Source organism: Callorhinchus milii, unplaced genomic scaffold (assembly GCF_018977255.1).
Source record: "Callorhinchus milii isolate IMCB2004 unplaced genomic scaffold, IMCB_Cmil_1.0 Scaffold4, whole genome shotgun sequence".
Classification (NCBI taxonomy): domain Eukaryota; kingdom Metazoa; phylum Chordata; class Chondrichthyes; order Chimaeriformes; family Callorhinchidae; genus Callorhinchus; species Callorhinchus milii.
In genome coordinates, this window is record NW_024704745.1 from 3,210,545 (window position 1) to 3,234,049 (window position 23,505).

A 23,505-nucleotide genomic window follows, 5' to 3' on the forward strand; every position below is an offset into this window, starting at 1 on the left:
GGTAAGGGAGGCGAAGGGAGTGTGGTATGGAGTTTGGAATCTGGCACTGTAGCTCTGCAGTTAACAACAACATTTACACAGCGCCCATCATGGGGGGCAGCGTCTTGGAGGGCTTATCAGTGGCAGAGTCTGACACCAAGCTGGGGGGAGGGAGGAGGTGACTGTGAGCAAGGTCGAAGAGGAAGTTATTCAGTTGTGATCTGAAAGAGTGGAAGGAGGGGGAAAGGCGGAGGGATTGGGGAAGGAAGTTCCAAAGCTTCAGGACATAGTGGCTGAAAGCACGGCCCCTGGTGGTGGAGCAGAGGAGATGAGGGATACGCAGGAGGCCACAGCCAGATGAGCAGACAACAACAGATACTCAGCTGCACGAGGATGAACAGAGTAGCGGTGGGTGTTTTCAGTGGGGTTAATGTTGTGTTTGTGAGTTGATATTTTACTGCCCCCCTCTCTCTCTTCCCCCCATTCCCCACTCTATTGCCCCCCTCTTCCTCTACACCCTCTCTCTCTTCGGCCACTTCTACCCCGCCCCCTCTCCCCCACCCCCTCTCCCCCGCTATGTGCTCCAGGATTTACAGCAGATTATGGTTTCGGGGCCCAACCTGAACGAGACCAGCATTGTGTCAGGAGGGTATGGGGGACTGCCGAGGGCATCATTTCCACCGCTGCAATCACAGGTAGGCAGTGCATGGGGTGCGGAATGTGTGGGGTGGATGGGTGGACGGGGATGGGCAGGCTGATGAAAAGTTCACTTGTTCGAGACAACACTGACCAGCCATGTTCTATGCTGACTGCCCCCTCCCCCACTGCTGCGTTTCGCCCACAAGATACAGTCAATTCACTTTGCAGTACACACTGTGAAACACTTTGAGACGTCTCAACATCGTGATGAGGCACTGTATCAAAGGCCAAGATTATCATTATTATTAGGAGTATGAGGTCAGGTTTGGCAGGCAAGGGTGGGGGGTGGACACAGAGCCTGTGTGGCAGTGGGAAGGGGGAGGAGATTAAACTGGAGAAACCAGTCGCTCAGCTCAGTTAAACAATTACATGTCCAAACAATAAAGTGAAAAGTACCTGGCCTGGCCCACAGGCTCAGTGTGCTGGCTCGGTCTCCAATCAGCCCACAGCTCCTCCCCATCATCAGCAGCTTGTATTGCAGTTCTGAGCTGGGGAGATTAGAAACCTACCTGTGGTTGTTCTGCTCACTGTGTGTCTGACAGACCCATGCCATCAGGCGTGTGTCATGACACACGCAGAAACCGGGTGTCTGAGATATGCAGAAGCTCGGCGTTGTACTTAAGGGACCGAGTTCCACATATATATATGTGTGTGTGTGTCACCTACACATAGAAATCCCAGAGATAGATTGTTGGAATGGAATGTGCACTCTCTCTCCCTGGAGGGATATCCTGCTTACCCAATTCCGGAAAGTATTAGGTGCAGGTTTGCAAGAGCCATGCTTGAGGACTCCAGAGTGTGAGTTGGAGTCTAACCAGCTAAAACCACTGCTGGAGTCCATCCAGCTAAATCCGCATAGCTTGCCATTGATATCACTATCTGGCAAGGTGAGTGGGTGGGAACGAGGAAAAACTTTGTGGAGATGAAGTCCGCTGTTGCACACACCCACACACACATATAGTTCTCTGTTTTATACACGCACACAGTCCCCTGTTACACATACAATCCCTGTCACACATACACACCCACACACAGTCCCGTTACACACACAGTTTCCAGTTTTACACAAATACACAGTCCCCTGTTACACACACACACACACAGTCCACTGTTACACACACACACACACATCACCCCGAGCTGTGAATCACTAATGTGTACTTTTCACTTGCAGCTGAGTTGTCGACCGCGCAGTGTGTGAGGGAGGAAAGGGCTGTAGCCATGCCTCAGGACAGGAAGTCTCTCTTCACTCTGGTGCCCAGAGTCAGGATGTGCAGAGCCAGTAGCAGCCTTTGTTACAGTGTGAGACAGGACAGTGTAGTCATGGTATTAGGTCCCCTTGTGTCCGAGAGGCGGGCGGGGAGGGGATGCCAGGGTTGGTGTTGGTGGGGAGGGTGTCAGGGTTGGTGTGGGGCGGGTGGGAGGGGATGTCAGAGTTGGTGTGGGGTGGGAGGGGACGTCGGGGTTGATGTTGGGTGGGATGGGAGGGGATGTCGGGGTTGATGTGGGTAGGGGGGGTTCGGTTGGGCAGGGTGATGGGCCTTCTCCCTTTCCTCCTTCAAGGCCGGTCTCAAGACCTTTCCCTTTGACCGTGCCTTCAGCTCCCCTCTCGACTCTCTACCCCCTCCTCGCTCCCTTCCCTCACCCTGACCATTTCCCCCCTGCTCGGGTCCTGACCCAACTGTACAGCGCCTTGGGACGTCCTCCCGACGTGAAAGGCGCTCTATAAATGGAATCTTGTTGTTGTTGTTGGAGTGGGGGCTGTGAGTGAGGAAGGTTTGTTCTCTTGTCCTACACTGACAACGTCACTCCTCACCATTGTTACTGTGTGAGTGCTTATGGTGTTTGTGTATATGATTATTGTGTGTGTATGTTAGTTCTGTGTGTTTGTGTGTGCATATGATTATTGAGTGTGTATGTTAGTTGTGTGTGTTTATGCATATATGATTATTGCGTGTGTATGTTGTGTATGTCTGTGATTATTGTGTGTGTGTGTGTTAGCTGTGTATGATTATTGGATGTGCGTATGTTAGTTGTGTGTGTTTGTGTTTGTTACATGGGCATGTGTTTGTAATGCCTGTCTTTCATTCTGACATCATCTTGTTTCTCCTCTCTCTCTCTCTCTCTCTCTCTCCATCTCCTCACCCATGTCACTGTCTAGGCTCCCGAGTGAAATCTCACTCAGAGCGTGGAGTCTTAATCTCACCCAGCAAACCTGCTGCCTGTAGGATAGCCAGTCAGGGCAGCACCTCACCAGGTACTGTGCCAATAGCCCGGCACTACCCCCAACTTCCTATAAAACAACCTGCCCACTTCCCCCATTCCCTGCTCTCTCTCCCCATCGTGTCTGTACTGGTGCTCGCTCCCCCCACTGGAGCTCTCTCCTCTAATCCCATTCCCTGCTCTCTCCCCAGTGTGTCTGTGCTGATGCTCGCTCCCCACTGGACTTCAAGGCCTGCCTCAAGCCCTTCGTGTTCAATCACGCCTTTGGTCACCCTCCAACCCCCACCTTCCCTACCTTCCACCTACCCTGATCCCAACCCCCAGCCCAGGTCCAAATTCCTGACTGTCCAGTGCCTTGTGATGTCCTCCCGACGTGGCAGGCTCTGTGTAAATGTAATGTGTTGTTATTGATGTCATTGTGGGCCATACCTGCTCCAGGCTATCATCCTCGGCCAGGCCTCCTGCGGCCCCGTTCCTATTGATGCCAATCTCCATGGTGGCCGCTTTGCCCATGATTCCGTCCGTCATTGTTCAGCTGTGGGAGAAGCAGACACCACGATGGGAGCTCGAACGTAGGAGCCTGTGGCTGCAATCCCCCTGGGACACATCAGCCAATTGTGCGGACAGCAGGCGCCGCTCACCGCAGCCTGAGAGAAGGCCACGCTGGCAATTTCACAAGAGTCAAGAGTAATCATATAATAATAAGAGGTTAGATGCTCTCTGGGAGAGGGTCCAAGTCTTAAACTCAGAGCGAAGACGGTTAGAGATGAGCTAGGCAGCGATTCTCACACACAGAGGCTGAAGAGGATGTGGAGCCTCAGCCCCGAGCTGCATAGGTGGGATCACCAGGTATCCTTAACTGAGACAGAGACTGGGGAAGGGATTAGGTGTATGGCCATAAGGCAGGGCAATGAGAAAGAGGAGTGAGCACCGGCACTGACACTGTGGGGGGATTAGAGCAGAGAACTCCAGTGGGGAGCGAGTACCAGCACAGACACGATGGGGAGAGAGAGAGAGAGAGCAGGGGATGGGATTAGAGGAGACAGCTCCAGTGGGGGTTGAACTGGGCTGCCTGACTGGATCGAGTGTGTCACTGCACACGTGGAGGGATTACAAGGTTTAACCACAGAGCGGGCTGGGGTTACTGTGACAACATACCTGCCAATCTGTAAACTCGCCACCAGCCTCTACTGGTCACTAAACCTTTTAATCTGTGGGGAAAGACATGGTCTTGTTCCTGGTTCTCTGTCACTGCCTCTTGTCAGCCAGGAATTACCACTGTGTATTACTGTCGGCCTAGGTCTGGCCTCACGTACACTCTCTCTCACACACTCTCACATGCACACACACACACAACATATATATATACACACACGCACACTCACTCATACACAGTGACACACACACACACACACGCACACACGCACACATGCACACGCTCACGGGGACACGCGCGCACACACAGACACACGCAGACACACACTGTCCAGTTTTTCGCTGTCCAGCCCAGAACACAGCCTCTCCCTCCCAAATTGCACAGTGACACTGCCTGTCTTCCAAGCACTGAGCCCACACTGCCCGCCCTGTAACCAGCTGCCAGCACACATTGGCTTTGGTGTCGGGCCGGCTGGTTTATGGCTCTTTGCTGGCTGTGAAAACTCACCGAACTACAGTACGGGAGAGGGCTGTGGTTACACATTAACATTGTCCCACGAGGAGCAGAGCCACACACACCTTTCTCTTTCTCTCTCTCTCTCCCCTTGCTGAGGGAGTGTTTCTGAGAGCTTGGCTGCAGTCCGGCTCCCCCCACCCCACCCCCCCCCCACCACACGCCTCGCCTCCGCTGCCACATCCCGGACACGTCCTGGACCTGACCAGTCCCTCCCATCACACAGGTATCCCTGGCCACATGCCAACGCCGCACACACACACACACAGCATGCCACGTCCTCACACAGGCTCTGAGGTAACTGTAACCCAGAAAGGAGCAGTCAGCTCACACATGCTCACATGCACACGCGTGAGCACACACACACACACACGCGCGCGCATTCCCACACATACACACATGTTCCCACACACAAACAAAACACTCCCACGTGAGAGGGGAGAGAGACTTTGGCACTGGAGCAGAGGAGGTTGTGAGGGGACCTGATTGAGACAGACACAACGATGAGGGTAAATGGGGAGAAGCTCTGCACTGTTTGGGGAATCAGTGACTGGAGGACACTTACAATCAAATTTACGGCACAGAAGGCAGCCATTTGGTCCACCGTGTCTGTACTACTCTTTTAAGAGCAAATCCTTTCAGTCCCATTGACCTGCCCTTGCCCCTGCCTCCTGGAGCTGCGTTTTTCAGGTATTTAAACCAAAGTCAAGGGGATCTGCCTTACCTGCCTCTGCCCTTCCGACCACTACCCCTCCCCATCTCCCCCTCACACTCCAGCCCCTACCCATCCCTCCCTCCACACCTTCAAACCTGTCTCCCCCTCCTCCCTCATCACCACCATAACCCAGATGAAACCAACCACCTGCTCCCTCGACCCCATCCCTACCCATCTCCTTACCTCGCAGCTTCACTTCCTTGTCCCCCTCCTCACAGACATCATAAACCTCTCCCTGTCCACTGGCACCGTTCCCACCCCTCCATGAAGCGCACCACCTGCTTCCGGACCCCATCCCCACCCCTCTCCTTAAATGCCAACTCCACCTCCTTGCGCCACTACTCGCCGACATCATCAACCACACCGACCACTCCCTGTCATATGGCACTGTTCCTACTCCCCTCAAAACAGCCACTATCACCCCCACCTTGAAGAAACCTTCCCTTGATCCATCACAGCTACCCAGCTACCGGCCCATCTCCAACCTTCCTTTTCTGTCTAAGGTCCTTGAGACAGCCGTTGTCTCCCAGCTTCGCTCTTGACCCTCCTCCCACTCCCTCCATGAGCCCCTCCAATCGGTATGCTCTGGTCTGCTCTGATCAAAGTCACAAATGACATCCTGACCATGTGTGACCAGGGCTCCCTCTGCCTCCGCGTCCTCCTCGACCCTCTGCCGCTTTTGATAATGCAGACCATTCAATCCTCCTCCACCGCCTCTCCTCCCACCTCAACCTCCAAGGTTCTGTCCTTGACTGGTTCAGGTCCTACCTTTCACACCACCTCCACTTCATCTCAGCAAACGGCTTCTCCTCCAGCCTCCACACAGTCTCAGGCCTCTGTCCTCGGTCCTCTCCTCTTCAGCCTTTACATGCTCCCCCTTGGTGACATCATCCGCAGACATGGGGTAAATTTCCACATGAAAGCGGATGACACCCGACTCTATCTCTCTGCCTCCACCCTCAACTCCAGGACTACTGGCTTTCTGACCGACTGCCTGTCCGACATCAAGTTCTGGACAGGAGACAACTTTCTTCAAATGAACGTCAGCAAGACCGAGGCCCTCCCGATTGGCTCGCGCCACTGGCAGCATCAGCCTCCACGGCTGCACACTCAACCTCACTAAGGCAGTCAGGAACCTGGATGTCTTGTTTGACCCTGAACTGTCCTTTCTCCCCCACATCCGCGCCATGACCGACACTGCTTACCACCACCTCCGCAACATTGCCAGACTCCGCCACTGCCTCACCGCTCAGGCTGTCAAGACCCTCACCCACACATTCGCCACATCAAGGCTCGATTACGGGAACTCCCTCCTCATCGGCCTTCCCAACTCTTCCCTTCACAAGCTGCAGATCATCCAAAACTCTGCAGCTCATGTATTCTCGCGCACCAGGCTCCGTGACCCCATCACTCCCACCCTCGCCCGACTCCACTGGCTCCCCATCCCCCAGAGGATCGAATTCAAGATCCCTGTCCTCACTTTCAAGGCCATCCATGTCTTTGCCCCCTCCTACCTCTCTGACCTGCTGACTCCCTACCAACCTGCCCGCTCCCTCCGTTCAGCGAGCTCCAGCCTGCTTCATTGCTCCTGCCCAACCCACCCTACCATCGGTGGCCGAGCTTTCAGCCTCTCTGCCACCACACTCTGGAACTCCATCTCTCAGTCCCTTCGCATCGCTTCCTCCCTCGCCTCCTTCAAGGTCGTTTTCAAGACCCTCCTCTTCGAACGTGCCTTCGGCCGCCTTCCCACCTCTCTGCCTTCCCTCACCCCTACCCCATCCCTCCCCACCCCATGCTCGGGTCCTGACCCGACTGTCCAGTGCCTTGGGACATCCTCCCGACGTAAAAGGCCCTCTATAAATGTAATTTTGTTGTTGTTGTTGTTGTTGTAGAAACAGCCAAGGAAACCCTCCCTGGACCCATCCCTCCTTTCAAACACCGCCCATGTCCAACCTCCCTTTCCTTTCCAAGGTGCTGGAACGAGTTGTTGCTTCCCAGCTTCACTCTTTCCTCTCCCGCCACTCCCTTCACGAACCCCTCCAATCAGCACAGAAACAGTTTTTGTCAGTGACAAAAGACATTTGCGACCAGGACCTCTGCCTCCTCGTCCTCCTTGACTTCTCTGCTGCCTTTGATACCATTCTCCACTCTATCCTCCTCCATTGCCTCTTCTCCCACTTCAACCTTCATGGTTCTATCTATGAATGGTTCAAATCCTACCGCTCACACCATCTCCACTTCATCTCCACAAACAGCTTCTCCTCTTGCCAGCCCCTGAACCGTCTCGTGCGGAGTTCCTCAGGGCTCTGTCCTTGGTCCCCTCCTTTTCAATATCTCGGTGACATTCGCAGACATGGGACCAGTTTCCACATGTATGCAGATGACACACAACTCTCTCTCTCTGCCTCCACCCTTGACACCAGGACCACTGCTGTCCTGACAGAATGTCTGTCAGCATAAAGTCCTGGATGAGAGCTAACTTTCTACAGTTGAACGTCAACAAGACCGAGGCCCTCCTGATTGGCTCCTGTCAGCGCCACCAATCCATTGAATGACACTCCACCTCACTGGAGTCACTCCGGAACCTGGGCGTCTTGTTTGACCCTCAACTGTCCTTTCTCCCCCACATCCGTGCCATGACCCGCTCTGTCTTCCTCCACCTCCGCAACATCACCCGGCTCCGCCACTATTCCATCCCTTAGGCCACCAAAACCCTTATTCATGCATTCATCACATCCAGATTCAACTTCGCCAACTCAATGCTTATCGGCCTTCCAACTCTCCACAAGCTGCAAATCATCCAGAACTCTGCAGCTCGTGTCCTCTCTCACCCCAGGCTCTGTGACCCTGTCACACCCACTCTCACCCAGCTCCACTGGCTCCCCAGCCCCCAGAGGATAGAGTTCAAAATCCTCATCCTTGCCTTCAAGGACCTCCACGGGCTTTCTACTTCCTATCTCTGTGACCTGCTAACCCCTTACCAACCTGTCCGCTCCCTCCGTTCAGCAGGCTCCAGCCTGCTCCACATCCCCTGCCCGGCTCGCCCCACCATCAACAGTCGGGCCTTCAGCCTCTGTGCCTCCACCCTTTGGAATTCCATCCCACAGTTCCTTTGCCTCGCTCCCTCCCTTGCCTCCTTCAAGGCACGTCTCACGACCCTCCTCTTCAACCGCGCCATCGGCAACCCTCCTACCCTACCTTCCCTGCCCTCCATCCTCTCTGTTCCCAACATTCCCTACCCTCGCTCAGGTTCAAATTCCTGACTATCCAGCACCTTGGGATGTCCTCCTGACATGATAGTCACTAAACAAATGTAATTTTGGATTGTATAAATATATATGTTCCATTTCTCTCTCCTTATATATAATACATTCTCTATATGTGTGCTCTCTATAAATAACTCTATATATTCTCTATATATGGATTTCTGAAGAGTGCTTGCTTAGTGTGTACACTGTGTTAGTGTATGTACAGTGTGTGTGAGTGTACTGCGTGTGTGTACAATCTGTGTTTGTGAGTATTTGTAGTGTGAATGTGTACAGCTTGTGTGTGTGTACATAGTGTGTGTATAGTGTGTGTGTACATAGTGTGTGTGAATATGTGTACTGTGTGTGTAAATGTACAGTGTGTGTGAGTGTGTGTGTGCACAGCGACTTGGGACATCATCCTGACGTGAAAGGCGATATACAAATGTAATTTATTGTTGTGTATGTGCACAGTGTGTGTACGTATGTGTATATGCGTACAGTGTGTTTCTTCCACCACTGCCACATTGCTCACCTACGACCCCAAATTCAGCCAAAACCCTCGTGCATGCGTTTGTCACCTCCCGCTTGGATAACTCAAATGCACACATCGCTTGTCTCCTCAGCTCCACTATTCAAAAGATCCAGCTCATTCAGAACTCTGCCGCCCGCATACTGACCCAGACCAAACTCCGGGCCCACATCCCACGAGTTCTGGCCCAAGCTCCACTGGCTCCCCATCACAGAACGGATCAACTTCGAGATCCTCACACTTGTGTTCAAATCCCTTCATTCCCTACCTCTCCGACCTTCTCACTTCCCATTCCACCACCCGGAGCCTCCACTCAACTAGCACCAGCTTCCTACTCGTCCCTCGTGCCCTCCGCCCCACCATCGGAGGTCACGCTTTCAGCCACTATGCCCCGAAACTCTGTAACACTCTCCCTCAATTCCTCCACCTTGCCACCTCTCTCCCCTTTTTCCAAGTCCCGCCTGAAGACCTTCCTCTTCGACCGTGCTTACAGCTACCTCCCCCCCACCGTATGTATACAGTGTGTACAGTGAGTGTGGACAGTGAGTGTGTACAGTGAATGTGTATGTGTAGCGTGTACAATGAGCTTGTACAGTGAGTATGTGTGCAGTGTGTACAGTGAGTGTGTATGTAGTGTGTAGTGAGTGTGTATGTGTAGTGTGTACAGTGAATGTGAACAGTCAGTCTGTATTCATAGTGTGTACAGTGCGTGTGTACAGTGAGCGTGCATGTTTATAGTTTGTACAGTGCATGTGTACAGTGAGTGTGTATGTGTACAGTGCAGTGAGTGTGTATGTTTATAGTGTGTACAGTGAGTGTGTATGTATACAGTGTGTACAGTGAGTGTGTACAGTGAGTGTGTATGTATACAGTGTGTACAGTGAGTGTGTACAGTGAGTGTGTAACATTGCGTGTACAGTGCGTGTACAGTGAGTACAGTGAGTGTGTACAGTGACTGTGTAGTGTGTACAGTGAGTGTGTACAATGAGTTTGTACAGTGTGTACAGTGAGTGTGTACAGTGAGTGCATACAGTGTGTACAGTGACTGTGTACAGTGTATACAGTGAATGTGAAGAGTGAGTGTGTACAGGGAGTGTGTACAGTGAGTGTGTATAGTGAGTGTGTACAGTGTGTAGTGAGTGTGTACAGTGAGTGTGTACAGTGAGTGTGTACAGTGTGTACAGTGAGTGTGTACAGTGAATGTGTAGTGTGTACAGTGAGTTTGTACAGTGTGTACAGTGAGTATGTACAGCGAGTGTGTACAGTGTGTACAGTGAGTGTGTACAGCGAGTATGTACAGTGTGTACAGTGAGTGTGTACAGTGAGTGTGTACAGTGAGTGTGTACGGTTTGTACAGTGAGTACGTACAGTGTGTACTGTGTGTACAGTGAGTGTGTACAGTTTGTACAGTGAGTGTGTACAGTGTGCACAGTGTGTGCAGTGTGTACAGTGAGTGTGTGCGGTGTGTACAGTGAGTGTGTACAGTGAGCGTGTGCAGTGTGTACAGTGTGTGCAGTGTGTACAGTGAGTGTGTGCAGTGTGTACAGTGAGTGTGTAGTGAGTGTGTGAAGTGTGTAGTGAGTGTGTATAGTGAGTGTGTACAGTGTGTACAGTGTGTGGTGTGTACCGTGTGTGCAGTGTGTACAGTGAGTGTGTAGTGAGTGTGTGCAGTGTGTAGTGAGTGTGTATAGTGAGTGTGTACAGTGTGTACAGTGAGTGCGTGCAGTGTGTACAGTGAGTGTGTACAGTGTGTGCAGTGTGTACAGTGAGTGTGTGGTGTGTACAGTGAGTGTGTGCAGTGTGTACAGTGAGTGTGTACAGTGTGTGCAGTGTGTACAGTGAGTGTGTGCAGTGTGTACAGTGAGTGTGTACAGTGTGTGCAGTGTGTACAGTGAGTGTGTGCAGTGTGTACAGTGAGTGTGTACAGTGTGTGCAGTGTGTACAGTGAGTGTGTGCAGTGTGTACAGTGAGTGTGTACAGTGTGTGCAGTGTGTACAGTGAGTGTGTGCAGTGTGTACAGTGAGTGTGTAGTGAGTGTGTGCAGTGTGTACAGTGAGTGTGCAGTGTGTACAGTGAGTGTGTACAGTGTGTGCAGTGTGTACAGTGAGTGTGTGCAGTGTGTACAGTGAGTGTGTAGTGAGTGTGTGCAGTGTGTACAGTGAGTGTGTAGTGAGTGTGTGCAGTGTGTACAGTGAGTGTGTATAGTGAGTGTGTACAGTGTGTACAGTGAGTGTGGGCAGTGAGTGTGTACAGTGAGTGTGTGCAGTGTGTACAGTGAGTGTGTGCAGTGTGTACAGTGAGTGTGTGCAGTGTGTGCAGTGTGTACAGTGTGTGCAGTGTGTACAGTGTGTACAGTGTATTATTAGTGTGTGCAGTGTGTACACTGTGTACACTGTATTATTAGTGTGTGCAGTGTGTACACTGTGTACACTGTATTATTAGTGTGTGCAGTGTGTACAGTGAGTGTGTACAGTGTGTACAGTGAGTGTGTGCAGTGTGTACAGTGAGTGTGAGCTGCTCTTACCTGAGGCCTGGGCCTGGGCCGGTGCTGAGGCTGAGGCTGAGGCGGGGGGGAGCCGGGCCTGGGGGGGGGGGGGGGGCGGTCTGGGGTGTCTCGGGCCCCGGTCGCTGTTCCCGGCTCCGGTTACCGGGCCCACCGGCAGGAAGTGACGTCTGCCATCCACCTGTGACATCCGCCGGAAACTGGGGCAAAGGTCAACCAAGATGGCGGCGGCGTGAGCTCAGTGAGAGAGTGTTACACTGTAATATACACTCACACACACTGTTACACTGTAATATACCCTCACACACTGTTATACTGTGATATACACTCACACACACTGTTACACTGTAATATACACTCACACACTGTTACACTGTGATATACACTCACACACTGTTACACTGTAATATACACTCACACACTGTTACACTGTAATATACACTCACACACTGTTACACTGTAATATACACTCACACACTGTTACACTGTGATATACACTCACACACTGTTACACTGTAATATACACTCACACACTGTTACACTGTAATATACACTCACACACTTACACTGTAATATACACTCACACACTGTTATACTGTAATATACACTCACACACTTACACTGTAATATACACTCACACACTGTTACACTGTGATATACACTCACACACTGTTACACTGTAATATACACTCACACACTGTTATACTGTAATATACACTCACACACTTACACTGTAATATACACTCACACACTGTTATACTGTAATATACACTCACACACTTACACTGTAATATACACTCACACACTGTTACACTGTGATATACACTCACACACTGTTACACTGTAATATACACTCACACACTGTTATACTGTAATATACACTCACACACTTACACTGTAATATATACTCACACACTTACACTGTAATATACACTCACACACTGTTACACTGTAATATACACTCACACACTGTTACACTGTGATATACACTCACACACTGTTACACTGTAATATACACTCACACACTGTTACACTGTAATATACACTCACACACTGTTACACTGTAATATACACTCACACACTGTTACACTGTGATATACACTCACACACTGTTACACTGTAATATACACTCACACACTGTTACACTGTAATATACACTCACACACTTACACTGTAATATACACTCACACACTGTTATACTGTAATATACACTCACACACTTACACTGTAATATACACTCACACACTGTTACACTGTGATATACACTCACACACTGTTACACTGTAATATACACTCACACACTGTTATACTGTAATATACACTCACACACTTACACTGTAATATACACTCACACACTGTTATACTGTAATATACACTCACACACTTACACTGTAATATACACTCACACACTGTTACACTGTGATATACACTCACACACTGTTACACTGTAATATACACTCACACACTGTTATACTGTAATATACACTCACACACTTACACTGTAATATATACTCACACACTTACACTGTAATATACACTCATACACTGTTACACTGTAATATACACTCACACACAGACTGTTACACTGTAATATACACTCACACACTTATACTGTAATATACACTCACACACTGTTACACTGTAATATACACTCACACACACACTGTTATATTGTAATATACGCTCACACACACTGTTACACTGTAATATACACTCACACACACTGTTACACTGTAATATACACTCACACACTGTTATACTGTAATATACACTCACACACACTGTTATACTGTAATATACACTCACACTGTTATACTGTAATATGCACTCACACACTGTTATACAGAAATATACACTCACACACATTGAGAGGAATAAATTATGAGCTGAACCGTTAACTCACTTTACTTTCTCCATAGATGCTGCCTGACCTGCTGAGTGTTCCCATCGACTTTTTTTTATTTGAGAGGAATAAAGACTGACACACGGAGAGTGTGGAAACTGTACGGCTGACAGACTCATATAAACGTACATATCTACATCGCACAAGGAGGCCATTTCACCTACACAGCTTGTCAAAGAGAGGAGATTGCTTCCATCCCACTGCCCGCCAGGGGCCTACACCATCCAGTCAAGGTCAGGCAGCACAGCTCGCTCACACACTCACACACTGAGTGTGCCATATAAATACTGAGACAAGACACACTAATGTTAGATATAATATATACACTGTGTACATTGTGACTGGGCACCCTCAGATATATTGTACACACACTGAGACTCAGACACACGGCAGTGACCACAGACTCTCACGATACATATCAACAGTATATATACACACACACTCACGCACCGAACTACAGAGAGACAGAGACCTGAATAGCACGACCAGGCAGACAGAAACCATTGGCTGAGTGGTTCCCTGAACCCACCGGACAGACCCAAGACCAGAAATAGAGCCTGCCTCCCTGTCTCAGTACGAGGCCCCGACCAGCTTCACAGTTTATTCTGGCCAGGAAAGCGAGGAGCTGGTATTAACACACATGCACTACCCCAGCACTGCCTGCTCACACACGCATTACATCACAACTTTTGAGACAAATAAACACTTTGGCAAGACAGCCATGAGCTGAAAGAGTTTGAGAGACAAGGCCTGAGATCAGAAATCTGCAGCCTGACATAGAGACGCACAAACACACAGACATCTCAAGCTGACAGCCAGAAAATCCCTGTTACATCAGAGAGCGATAGAGAGAGAGGGCCACCCTGCTGCCATGGAGCCAGATGGACAGATGCGCAATGTAAGTATCAGTAGCAGCTTTATTGTCTAACCTGGGAGGATGGACTGACAGTGTAGAGGGAGCTTTACTGTGTCTCTAACCATGACCTGGGAATGCGGACGGACCGTGTCGAGAGAGCTTTACTGCGTCTCTAACCCTGACCTGGGAGTGTGGACGGACAGTGTAGAGGGAGCTTTACTGTGCCTCGTAATCTAGAGCCTAGTCTTGAGTGAGGAGATGTGACTCTCTGACCTCCTCTATCCTCACAGCAGTGCCCGTTGTCTTCGCTCCACCGGGTCTGGCCTCCTCCTTATCCCCCGAATCCTCCACTCCATCATCACTAACACTCCTTAGCCTCGCCCCCTCTCTTCCTATTTTCTGTTCTCGGATGAAGACCTTTTTGACCGCACCTTTGGTCACCTTCCCCCTCCCCCTGGCTCGTCCCTGGGTTCCGTTATTGTGAAGCGCACTGAGACGCCGTCCGGCATGGAGGGCGCTATATAAACAAAGTTGTTGTTGGGGAGGGTGGGTTATGTGAGGGGTGGGGTGGTTGGTTCTGTGAGGGGAAGTTGTGTGTGTAGGGGAAGGGTGGTGTGGGGTTTGGGTGTGGTGGTGAAGTGGTTGTGTGCGTGTACACCCGCGGGTGCTCACAGCACAGAAACTGCAGTGGTCAGGGTCACAAACGACAACCTGTCGTCTGTGACCAGGGCTCCCTCTGCCTCCTCGTCCTCCTCAACCTTTCTGCTGCCTTCGATACTGTGTACCACTCCATCCTCCTCCACCGCCTCTCCTCTCATCTCAACCTTCAAGGTTCTGTCCTTGAATGGTTCCGGTCTTATCTCTCACATTGTCTCCAATTTGTCTCCGCCAACGGTTTCTCTTCCAACTCCTGCACAGTCGCGTGCGTTGTTCCTCAGAGCTCTGTCCTCGGTCCCCTCCTCTTCAACCTCTACATGCTTCCCCTTGGTGGCATAATCCACAGACATGGGGTCAACTTCCACATTTACGCGGATGACACCCAACTCTTATCTCTTTGCCTCGATTCCAGGACACCTGACATCCTGCCAGGCTGTCTGTCAGACATCAAGCTGTGGATGAAAGCCAACTTTCTACAGCTGAATGTCAGCAAGACCGAGGTCCTACTGATTGGCTCGTGCCAGCGCCTCCGCACCACAGGCACTGGCGGGATCAGCATCCACGGATGTACACTCCACCTCACCAAGCCAGTCAGGAACTTGACTTGGGTGTTTTGTTAGACCCTCAACTGTCCTTTCTCCCTCATATCCATGCCATGACCCGCTCTGCCTTCCCCCACCTCCGCAACATGGTCCAACTCCACCACTGCCTCACCCATCAGGCCATTGAAACCTTTGACCCTATCACTCCCACCGTCACCCGGCTCCACTGACTCCCCATCCCTCAGAGGATAGAATTCAAATTCCTCGTCCTCACTTTCAAGGCCCTCCAAAGCCTTGCCCCCTCCTACCTCTCTGACCCCTATCAACCAGTCCGCTCCCTCCGATCTGCAGGCTCCGACCTGCTTTATGTCTCCCGCCCAACCTGCCCTACCATCAGCGACCGGGTTTTCAGCCTCTCTGCCCCCACCCTTTGGAACTCCATCCCACAATCCCTTTGCTTTGCTTCCTCTCTTGCCTACTTCAAGGCACAACTCAAGACCCACCTTTTCGACTGTGCTTTCAGCCGCCCTCCCACCCACTACCCTCCCTCATCCCAACCCTGCACCCCCACCCGCTCGGGTCCTGATCCCTGACTGTTCAGCGCCTTGGGAAGTCCTCCAGATGTGAAAGGCACTTTAAAATGTAATTTTGTTGTTGTTGTTGTGTGTGGGGGGGGCGGGAGGGTTGTATATCTGTGGAGAGGGTTGTCTGTGTGTGGTGGGGGGAGTTGTGTGTGTGGGGTGAGATGCATGTGTGTGGAGGGAGTTGTGTGTGTGGGGGGTGTTTGTGTGGGAGAGGAGGTGTTGTGCTTGTGGAGCGGGAGTTCTTTGTGTAGAGAGGGGGAGGAGGTGTTTGTGTATGTGAGGAGGGTTTTTTTGTGGGGGGTTTGTGTGTCTGGAGGGGGTTGTGTGGTTGTGTCTGTAGGGGGGGGTTGTGTGTGGTGTGAGGTGGTTTGTGTGTGGGAGAAGGGGTTGTATGTGTGGGGAGGAGGGGTTGTGCGTGTGGGGCAGGGGTTGTTTGGGGGTAGGGGCTGTGTGTAGGGAGCGCTTGTGTGTATGTGTGTGGGGGGTGGGGGTTTGTGTGTGAGTGTGGGGGGGAAGGGGTTGTGTGTGTGGGGGGTTGGCTGTGCGTGTGGTGTGGGGCAGGGGTGTGAGTGAGAAGCAGGGGTTATTTGGGAGGAGGGGTTGTGCGTGTATGTTGGGCAGGGGTTCTATGTGTGGGGGAGAGGGGTTTTGTGTGGCGGGGTTGTGTGTGTAGCGGGGGTTGTGTCTGTATGTGTGGGGGCCGAGGATTGTGCGTGTGGCGGGGTTGTGTGTGTGTGTGTGGTGGGGGTGGCTTGTGCTAATATCTCTCTATTGGTTCCCAGCTCCGGGATTTCCTCCTCGTCTACAATAAAATGACAGAAATTTGCTTCAACAAGTGCATTAGTAACCTCAACTACCGCAGTGTGACAGTGCAGGAGGTGAGCAATCCCACCACACCCACCTCCCACACACAAACACACCACCCCCCCTACCCACATGCACATCACTTCCCCCCTCACACACACCATTCCGCCCCACACATACACAAACCACCACTCCCCCCACCCACACACACACCATCCCCCACCCACACTCACATCACTTCCCCCCTCACACACACCACTCGCCCCCCCACACATGCACAAACCACCACTCCCCCACCCACACGCACATCACTTCCCCCCCCCTCCCACATACACACCACTTCCCTCCAATTGCACACCGCACTCCCCTCACACACACACAAACAAACCACTTCCCCCACACACACTCACAACACACCCCCATCCCCACACCACTCCTCCCCACACCATACCACACCCCAAACACACCACTACACTACACTCCCCAACACACACACACCACTCACTCCCCCATCCGCCCCACACACATCACTTACCACCACACACACCACTCCCCCACCACCCCACACACACCAAAAAAAAATTGGTCACTTCAATCCACGACTGTTTGTGAGACACTGCTGTGCGCAATTGGCTGCCTCATGTCACCCACAAAATATAAGTCAATTCACTTGACATATAGTATATTCTGTGAAGTGCTTTGAGACATCTCAAAGACATCATAAGTCGCAAGAATGCAAGAATTAATATTATTACACAGCCCCTCAACACCCTCATTACACCCTTCACACCCTTCTATACACTCACACCCCCCTAGACACTCACACCCCCTCTACGAACTCACAGCCCCTCTAAACACCCTCGCTACACTCTCTGTACCTGCTCTACAGCCTCTCTATACCCCCTCTACACCTCCTCACACGTTAGACTGCCACATGTAATTCCCCCATGTTATTGCCCCTGTGTTTAATAAGCCTCAGATCAGTGTGTGGCTGGCCAGCGTTGACCTGCGTTCCCTCTCTCTGTGTGCAGGAGCACTGTGTGAGCAGCTGTGCCGGTAAACTCATCCGCACCAACCATCGGCTCATGGGCACATACGTGCAGCTCATGCCCACCATCGTGCAGAAGAGAATCTCCGAGTACGAGAGCAAGATGCCACAGGGAGCGCTCCCTGAGCCAGGACTGAACCCAGGTCTGCCAGCCCCCGACGTATCTCCTGGTGTACCAACCCCCGAAGTAACTCCTGGTGTACCAGCCCCCGACGTATCTCCTGGTGTACCAGCCCCCGACGTTCCACCCAACACTTCCGAAGGAAAGCCCACACTTCCCGCCGTCGAGGTCCCGCTTACTTCAGGACACGGTGACTCCACTACATCCGTGGATTCTCTGACACAGCAGAGATAGCTGCCCTCTAACCGGCACTGCCGAATCGTCACCGGGACAAGGCTCTCTCGACACAGGGACATGAGTCTGTCTGTCTCTGCGCCCTCTCCTGCACGTGCACACGCCGAACCCGGCCGGGCCTGAGTTCTCTCTCGCTCACCGCGGTGGAGCAGCACACTGCACTGCGGTGAGGACAACGCTGCCGTGGATTCCACAAGAGCCGATTAGCACGAGGACATTTTTGCACGAGAGCTGTGTGCACTGCCGTTCACGAGGGCATCGCCACAGTGACGAGGACGAGAGGGGTAATTGAGACTGGAGGTGGAAATCAAATTGTGTCATTAAAGTTCCTATTCACCTCTTTGAGTCTGCTGGTTTCTGATCTGTGGCTTTTACCTGTACACAAGCACCCAGCACAGCTGCCACTCTGAGGCTTGGGGCGACAGCTGCTGGAAGGCGTTACCTGGAGTCTGAGTTCATGAGCACACGTTCGAAAGTCCAACGCCTGGAATCCACCTTGATTGGTTTGCAGAGAGGTAAGCAGCTGCTACCTGAACTCCACACCTCCAACTGGTGGAACCATCGCTCAATGGGAAGGGATGTGTTCCTAGCTGTGAACGGGAAGTTGGTAGCAATGCTCACGTATTTCATGCTGAGCTTTGTTGCCCACTGGGAAACTCACAGGAACTTCCTAGTACCTACTATCCACCTAAGGAGGGCTCACACCAACGCTTGGATATCAAACGACCAACTGGTATTCCAGGGCATTGCTGATGACAGCACAGCCCAGCCTGGCTCGTTGGCAGAACTTGGAGGGGCAGACCAATCACTGGGGGTGATTTGTAGGGAATCCTCTCGCTCAACTACACGCTATCACACACACACCCCTCTACATCCCTTACACACCTTCTCTACATCCTTTCGTACACACATCTGCATTCCCTCACATAGGGTGTGGGTGAAGATGTTCTGTGGGTGTATTGGGGTGGTGGGGGGATTGGATGAGGATGTTCTGTGGGTGAGGGGGTGGCTGTGTGTTAGGGTGTGTTGAGTGTGGATGTTCTACAATAATAATAATTCTTGCATTTGATATTTGAGATACATCTTCGAGACGTCTTAAAGCCCTTTACAGAATATAGTGTCAAGTGAATTGACTGTATTTTGGAGGTAAAACGCGGCAGTCAGTTGCACACAGCAGTGTCCCACAAACAGTCATGACCAGATTATTATTTTTTTAAAAGGGATTATTACCCCGGAAAAGCAATCTGCCAATCGACTAACAACTGGGTTCCTAATTATTGCTCGGTAAGCAGAGGCGTGTGGATTAAGGAAACTTCCCAACGGTTCGCCCTGCATTCCATTCCAACAGTCTTATCTCTGGGATTTCCAGGTGTAGATGGGATGCATGGAATTCTCAGTTTTGTTTGGAGACTCTTAAGCAGTGAGGGGTTTCTGCATGTGTCAGGCACCCGACTGACCCCCCAAAAAGGGTGCTGGGGAGGGGAACGGGAGGGTGAGCGTTAGGGCAGGGGAGGGAATGGCCCTGGGGGAAATTGTTTGCCACTGCCACCCAGTGGCCAGACATGAGCACATCATATATCAACCTCTCTTTAACTCACCCATCTGACAACACCCCCGCCCCAACCCTCTCCGATCAGACTCCCAACTCATAAGCCCCGAACCCCAGGATGAGAATCCAGTTTGCAAGTGACTCCCACTCTGAGGGGTGCATTACTCCAGATATAAAGAGCCAAACCCCTGGATTAGATTAATAATAATCCTGGCATTTGATGCAGAGCCTTATCAGGTCTTCAAGACACCTCAAAGCGCTTCACAGAATATGCTGTGAAGCGAATTGACTGTGTATTTTGTGGGCAGAATGTGGCTGCCAATTGCGCACAGCAGTGTCCCACAAACAGTCGTGGACAAGGTGACCAAATTATTATTAATTTTTTTTTAAGGCATTATTACAACAACGACGACAGCAGAATTACATTTGTATAGCACCTATCACGTTGGGAGGATGTCCCAATGCACTGATCAATCAGTGTTTCAGACCCTAGCTGGGGGTCAGGATTGGGGGGGGAAGGAGGGTGATCAAAGGCAAGGTCGAAGAGGAGGGTCTTGAGACAGGTCTTGAAGGAGGCAAGGGAGGCAGTGAGGCGGAGGGACTGTGGAATGGAGTTCCAGAGAGTGGGGCTGAGTACCCCCGGAACAGCAATTTGCAAATCGACTAACCACTTTTTTTTCCCTCATATCTTCTTATCTTCTTATATCTTTATACTAATAAAGATAGAGCCGATGTGAGAGCTAGAATCTGAACCATACAAGGACCGAACTTTGAAAGTTAAGATGAGAGGAAAGGAGGTGGAGGAGGATAGAGTGGCCCACAGTGCCAAAGGTAGCAGAGAGGTCGAGGAGCATGAGGAGACAGAGGGTGCCCTGGTCACAAATGAACAGAAAGACGATTGGAGTTGGAGAAAGCATGAGAGGCATGAGAGGCTTGACGGAGGAGTCGGTTGGCAGTGGAGAAGAGGCGCCTAGTGTTGTCCTTGGCCTCCAAGATTAGCTTGGATTAGAAGGACAATTTAGTGGAGGAGAGGGTGGACTGGTAAGTTTTTATGTGGTCCAGCCAGATCTGCCGATGGGCCATGAAATCAGATTTGAGCCAGGTGCATTTGGCAGCACCACCTGACCCTTGAGTGACCATAAGCTGCAGGGTGAGGTTCTTGAGTAGGAGGTGGTTCGGGAGGTGAGAGGGGCAAGGGCATCAAGCATGGTGGAGAGGGAGTTGTGGAGGGGAATGACCAAGGAGGATAACTCGATGTGGTAGGTAGGCCAGAATCGAGTTCACACAATTCCAGGGCGGTGGATAGGGAGTGCAGGGAGATTCTTTTCCATCCGCGGTAAGAGATGGAGGTGGGTTGGGTGGCGGTGGGGAGAGGGATTGAGGAGTTAATGGAGATGAAATGGTGATCTGAGATGGTTTAATCAGTGATTGTGAGGTCCGAGACACTGAGGCCCTAGGTAATCACCAGGTCGAATGGATGGCCCTGAATGTGGGTGGTAGAGTGGATGTGGAGGGAGGTGTTGTGAGAGGAAAGGAGAGAGGAAAAGTCGGTGGAGATAGAGCAAGAGGTGGTGAAATGCAGGTTGAAGTCGCCTAGGATGAAAAGGCGTTCAGAACAGAGGCAAAAGGGAAGCTAGGAGAGCCCAGATGTCAGAGATGAAGATGGGGGAGGGTTTGGGGGGGACAATAAATCAGGAGAATTTTGAGGGATGGTAAAGGGTAAGGTGCTTGAAGGAGGGGAATGAGCCAGAGGAGTAGGGGGATAGAGCAAGTGAGCACCTGGAGATAAAGGCCACACCACCATCACGACGGTTAGGATGTGGGGTATGGTAGAAGGTATAGTCAGGTGGTATGGCCTCAATCAGGGGGAAGATGTCACCGGGGGTGATACAGGTTTCAATAAAGGCCAGAATATCAATGTTTTCATCAACGACTTTATCATTGATGGCAAGAGCCTTGTTAGAAAGGGAGCGGACATTTTGTAGGCCGATGCAGAGGGGACAGTTGGCAGAGGAATGTGTGAGATGGGAGGATGTGGTGGAGGGATAAGCAGGGAGGTTGGGAATGCGGATGAAGGAGGAGAGATTGACCCTCGGGGTCTGGGTCCAGCGGGGCTTGCGGTGTTAGTGGGAATGGGGCAGTTCATGTGGACAGCCATTGCCGAGTGCCACGGTGAGCCCGACGGAGGATTCCCAGGCTGGAGCACAGGGAATCAGAAGCGAGGAGGACAGAGGAGAGGAGGACAGAGAGGGAGCGTTGCAGGTAGGGAGCATTTTTGGGGAAAAGCAGCTTGGGTCAGGGGCAGCAGCCAACAATAATAAATTGGTCATTTTCAATCTACGACGTTTGTGGGACATTGCTGTGCGCAATTGGCTGCCACGTTCGCCCACAAAAAAAATAGTCAATTCACTTTACAGTGTGTTCTGTGAAGCGCTTTGGGATGTCCTCCCGACGTGAAAAGCGCTATATCAAATGCAAGGATTATCATTTTATGCACACGCCGAGATGTGAGGCGGGTGGTTAGTGGGGCATAGTCAGCCCACAGACATGAAGACTGCAGGGGCTAGAGGTGGCGCAGAGTGGGGAGAGCACTCATTGTGTTATCCACCAGGTTGCCCAACCTGGAAGATAACACCAAGCAGCCTGCAGGGAAAAGACAGAGGAGGGGAATGAGATACTAATAGACTGTACTATGCCTGGTTCCAGGGATTTAAACCTGGTGGGGAGAAATGACGTTGCACAGGGGTTTAGTCAGGAGATTGTGAAATGGCTGCCGAGACTTCGCCCCTGCCTGCCACTACCTGTTGGTTCGAATCCCCGAGACCTCAGCCCTGCCGTTATCTGCCAGCTCTTGCCGACCTCGCTCCCAGAGGCCTTGCTGACACTACTCAACTCCCACATCAGCCTCAAATTGGCTCCTGGAGCTCTCCCCGGGTTTCTCTTCTTGCCCCGCTGTGGTCAACCCTTGCACCCTAGTTCATATACAACTATTACAATGGATAGATACGCAACTGTTTGACTGGAAGAACCCAGAGGCTGGTGTTACAGAGAATGTCATCAGACTGGGAAAAATGTTACAAGTGGACTTCCACAAGGGGCTGTTTTGGGACTGCTTTTGATCAATATTTTTATAAATTATCTGGAACTAGGAGTCGCAATTACAGTGGCTAACAACAACAACAAAATTACATTTAGACAGCACTTTTCGAGCACACTCAGCAGCCAGGCTGCCGTGCTCTATGACGCCTGATGGCTTTTGCGCTCACTGTTGTCTGAGGAAACCACAAGGGCCATTATAGCTGGAGACTCTTGCCTTGCAAACAAGGAAGGAGAGAAAAAGAGAGCAAAACCAATCGTTGCTCCATAACCTCAACCATCTGCACTAACAGCCCCCACTGACTCCCAGGCTCAGCCACCAACGTATGCTCTGCTCTATCTCGACTCTAATCCCATTCCCTACTCTTCCCAGCCACAACACATTCTCATATTGGGGAAGAGTGAGAACCTCACAGACACCATGGAGAAAGAGCAAGAAATGGGATAGAGGAACGAGCTCAGTGGAGAAGTGAGCACCAGCACAGACACGATGGGGAAAGAGCAGGAAATAGGATTAGAGTAGAGAGCTTCAGTGGGAGGGAGCAC

At 51.3% G+C, this 23,505-nt stretch overlaps 2 protein-coding genes and 1 non-coding gene across 3 annotated transcripts in view; 2 read left to right on the top strand and 1 right to left on the bottom strand.

The window, feature by feature from the left end:
- Positions 1-569: 569 nt before the first annotated feature.
- Positions 570-3,014, top strand: arfip2. The gene is made up of 3 exons (XR_006085039.1): positions 570-674; positions 1,853-1,978; positions 2,840-3,014. It is a non-coding gene; the product is annotated as an ADP ribosylation factor interacting protein 2 (transcript).
- An 8,775-nt stretch (positions 3,015-11,789) lies between these two features.
- Positions 11,790-18,654, top strand: timm10b (translocase of inner mitochondrial membrane 10 homolog B (yeast)). The gene is made up of 4 exons (XM_042334277.1): positions 11,790-11,806; positions 13,485-14,366; positions 16,890-16,985; positions 17,943-18,654. The coding sequence occupies exons 2-4, from the start codon at positions 14,340-14,342 to the stop codon at positions 18,312-18,314; spliced, it is 495 nt and encodes a 164-aa protein (XP_042190211.1). The 5' UTR covers positions 11,790-11,806; positions 13,485-14,339; the 3' UTR covers positions 18,315-18,654.
- Positions 18,655-22,426: 3,772 nt separating this feature from the next.
- The window catches only part of pgap2 (post-GPI attachment to proteins 2), an 11,194-nt gene continuing 10,115 nt past the window's right edge, over positions 22,427-23,505 (bottom strand). Inside the window, exon 7 of the mRNA XM_042333994.1 lies at positions 22,427-22,506. Coding sequence (XP_042189928.1) covers positions 22,427-22,506 — 80 coding nt within the window. The remainder of the gene's footprint in view (positions 22,507-23,505) is intronic.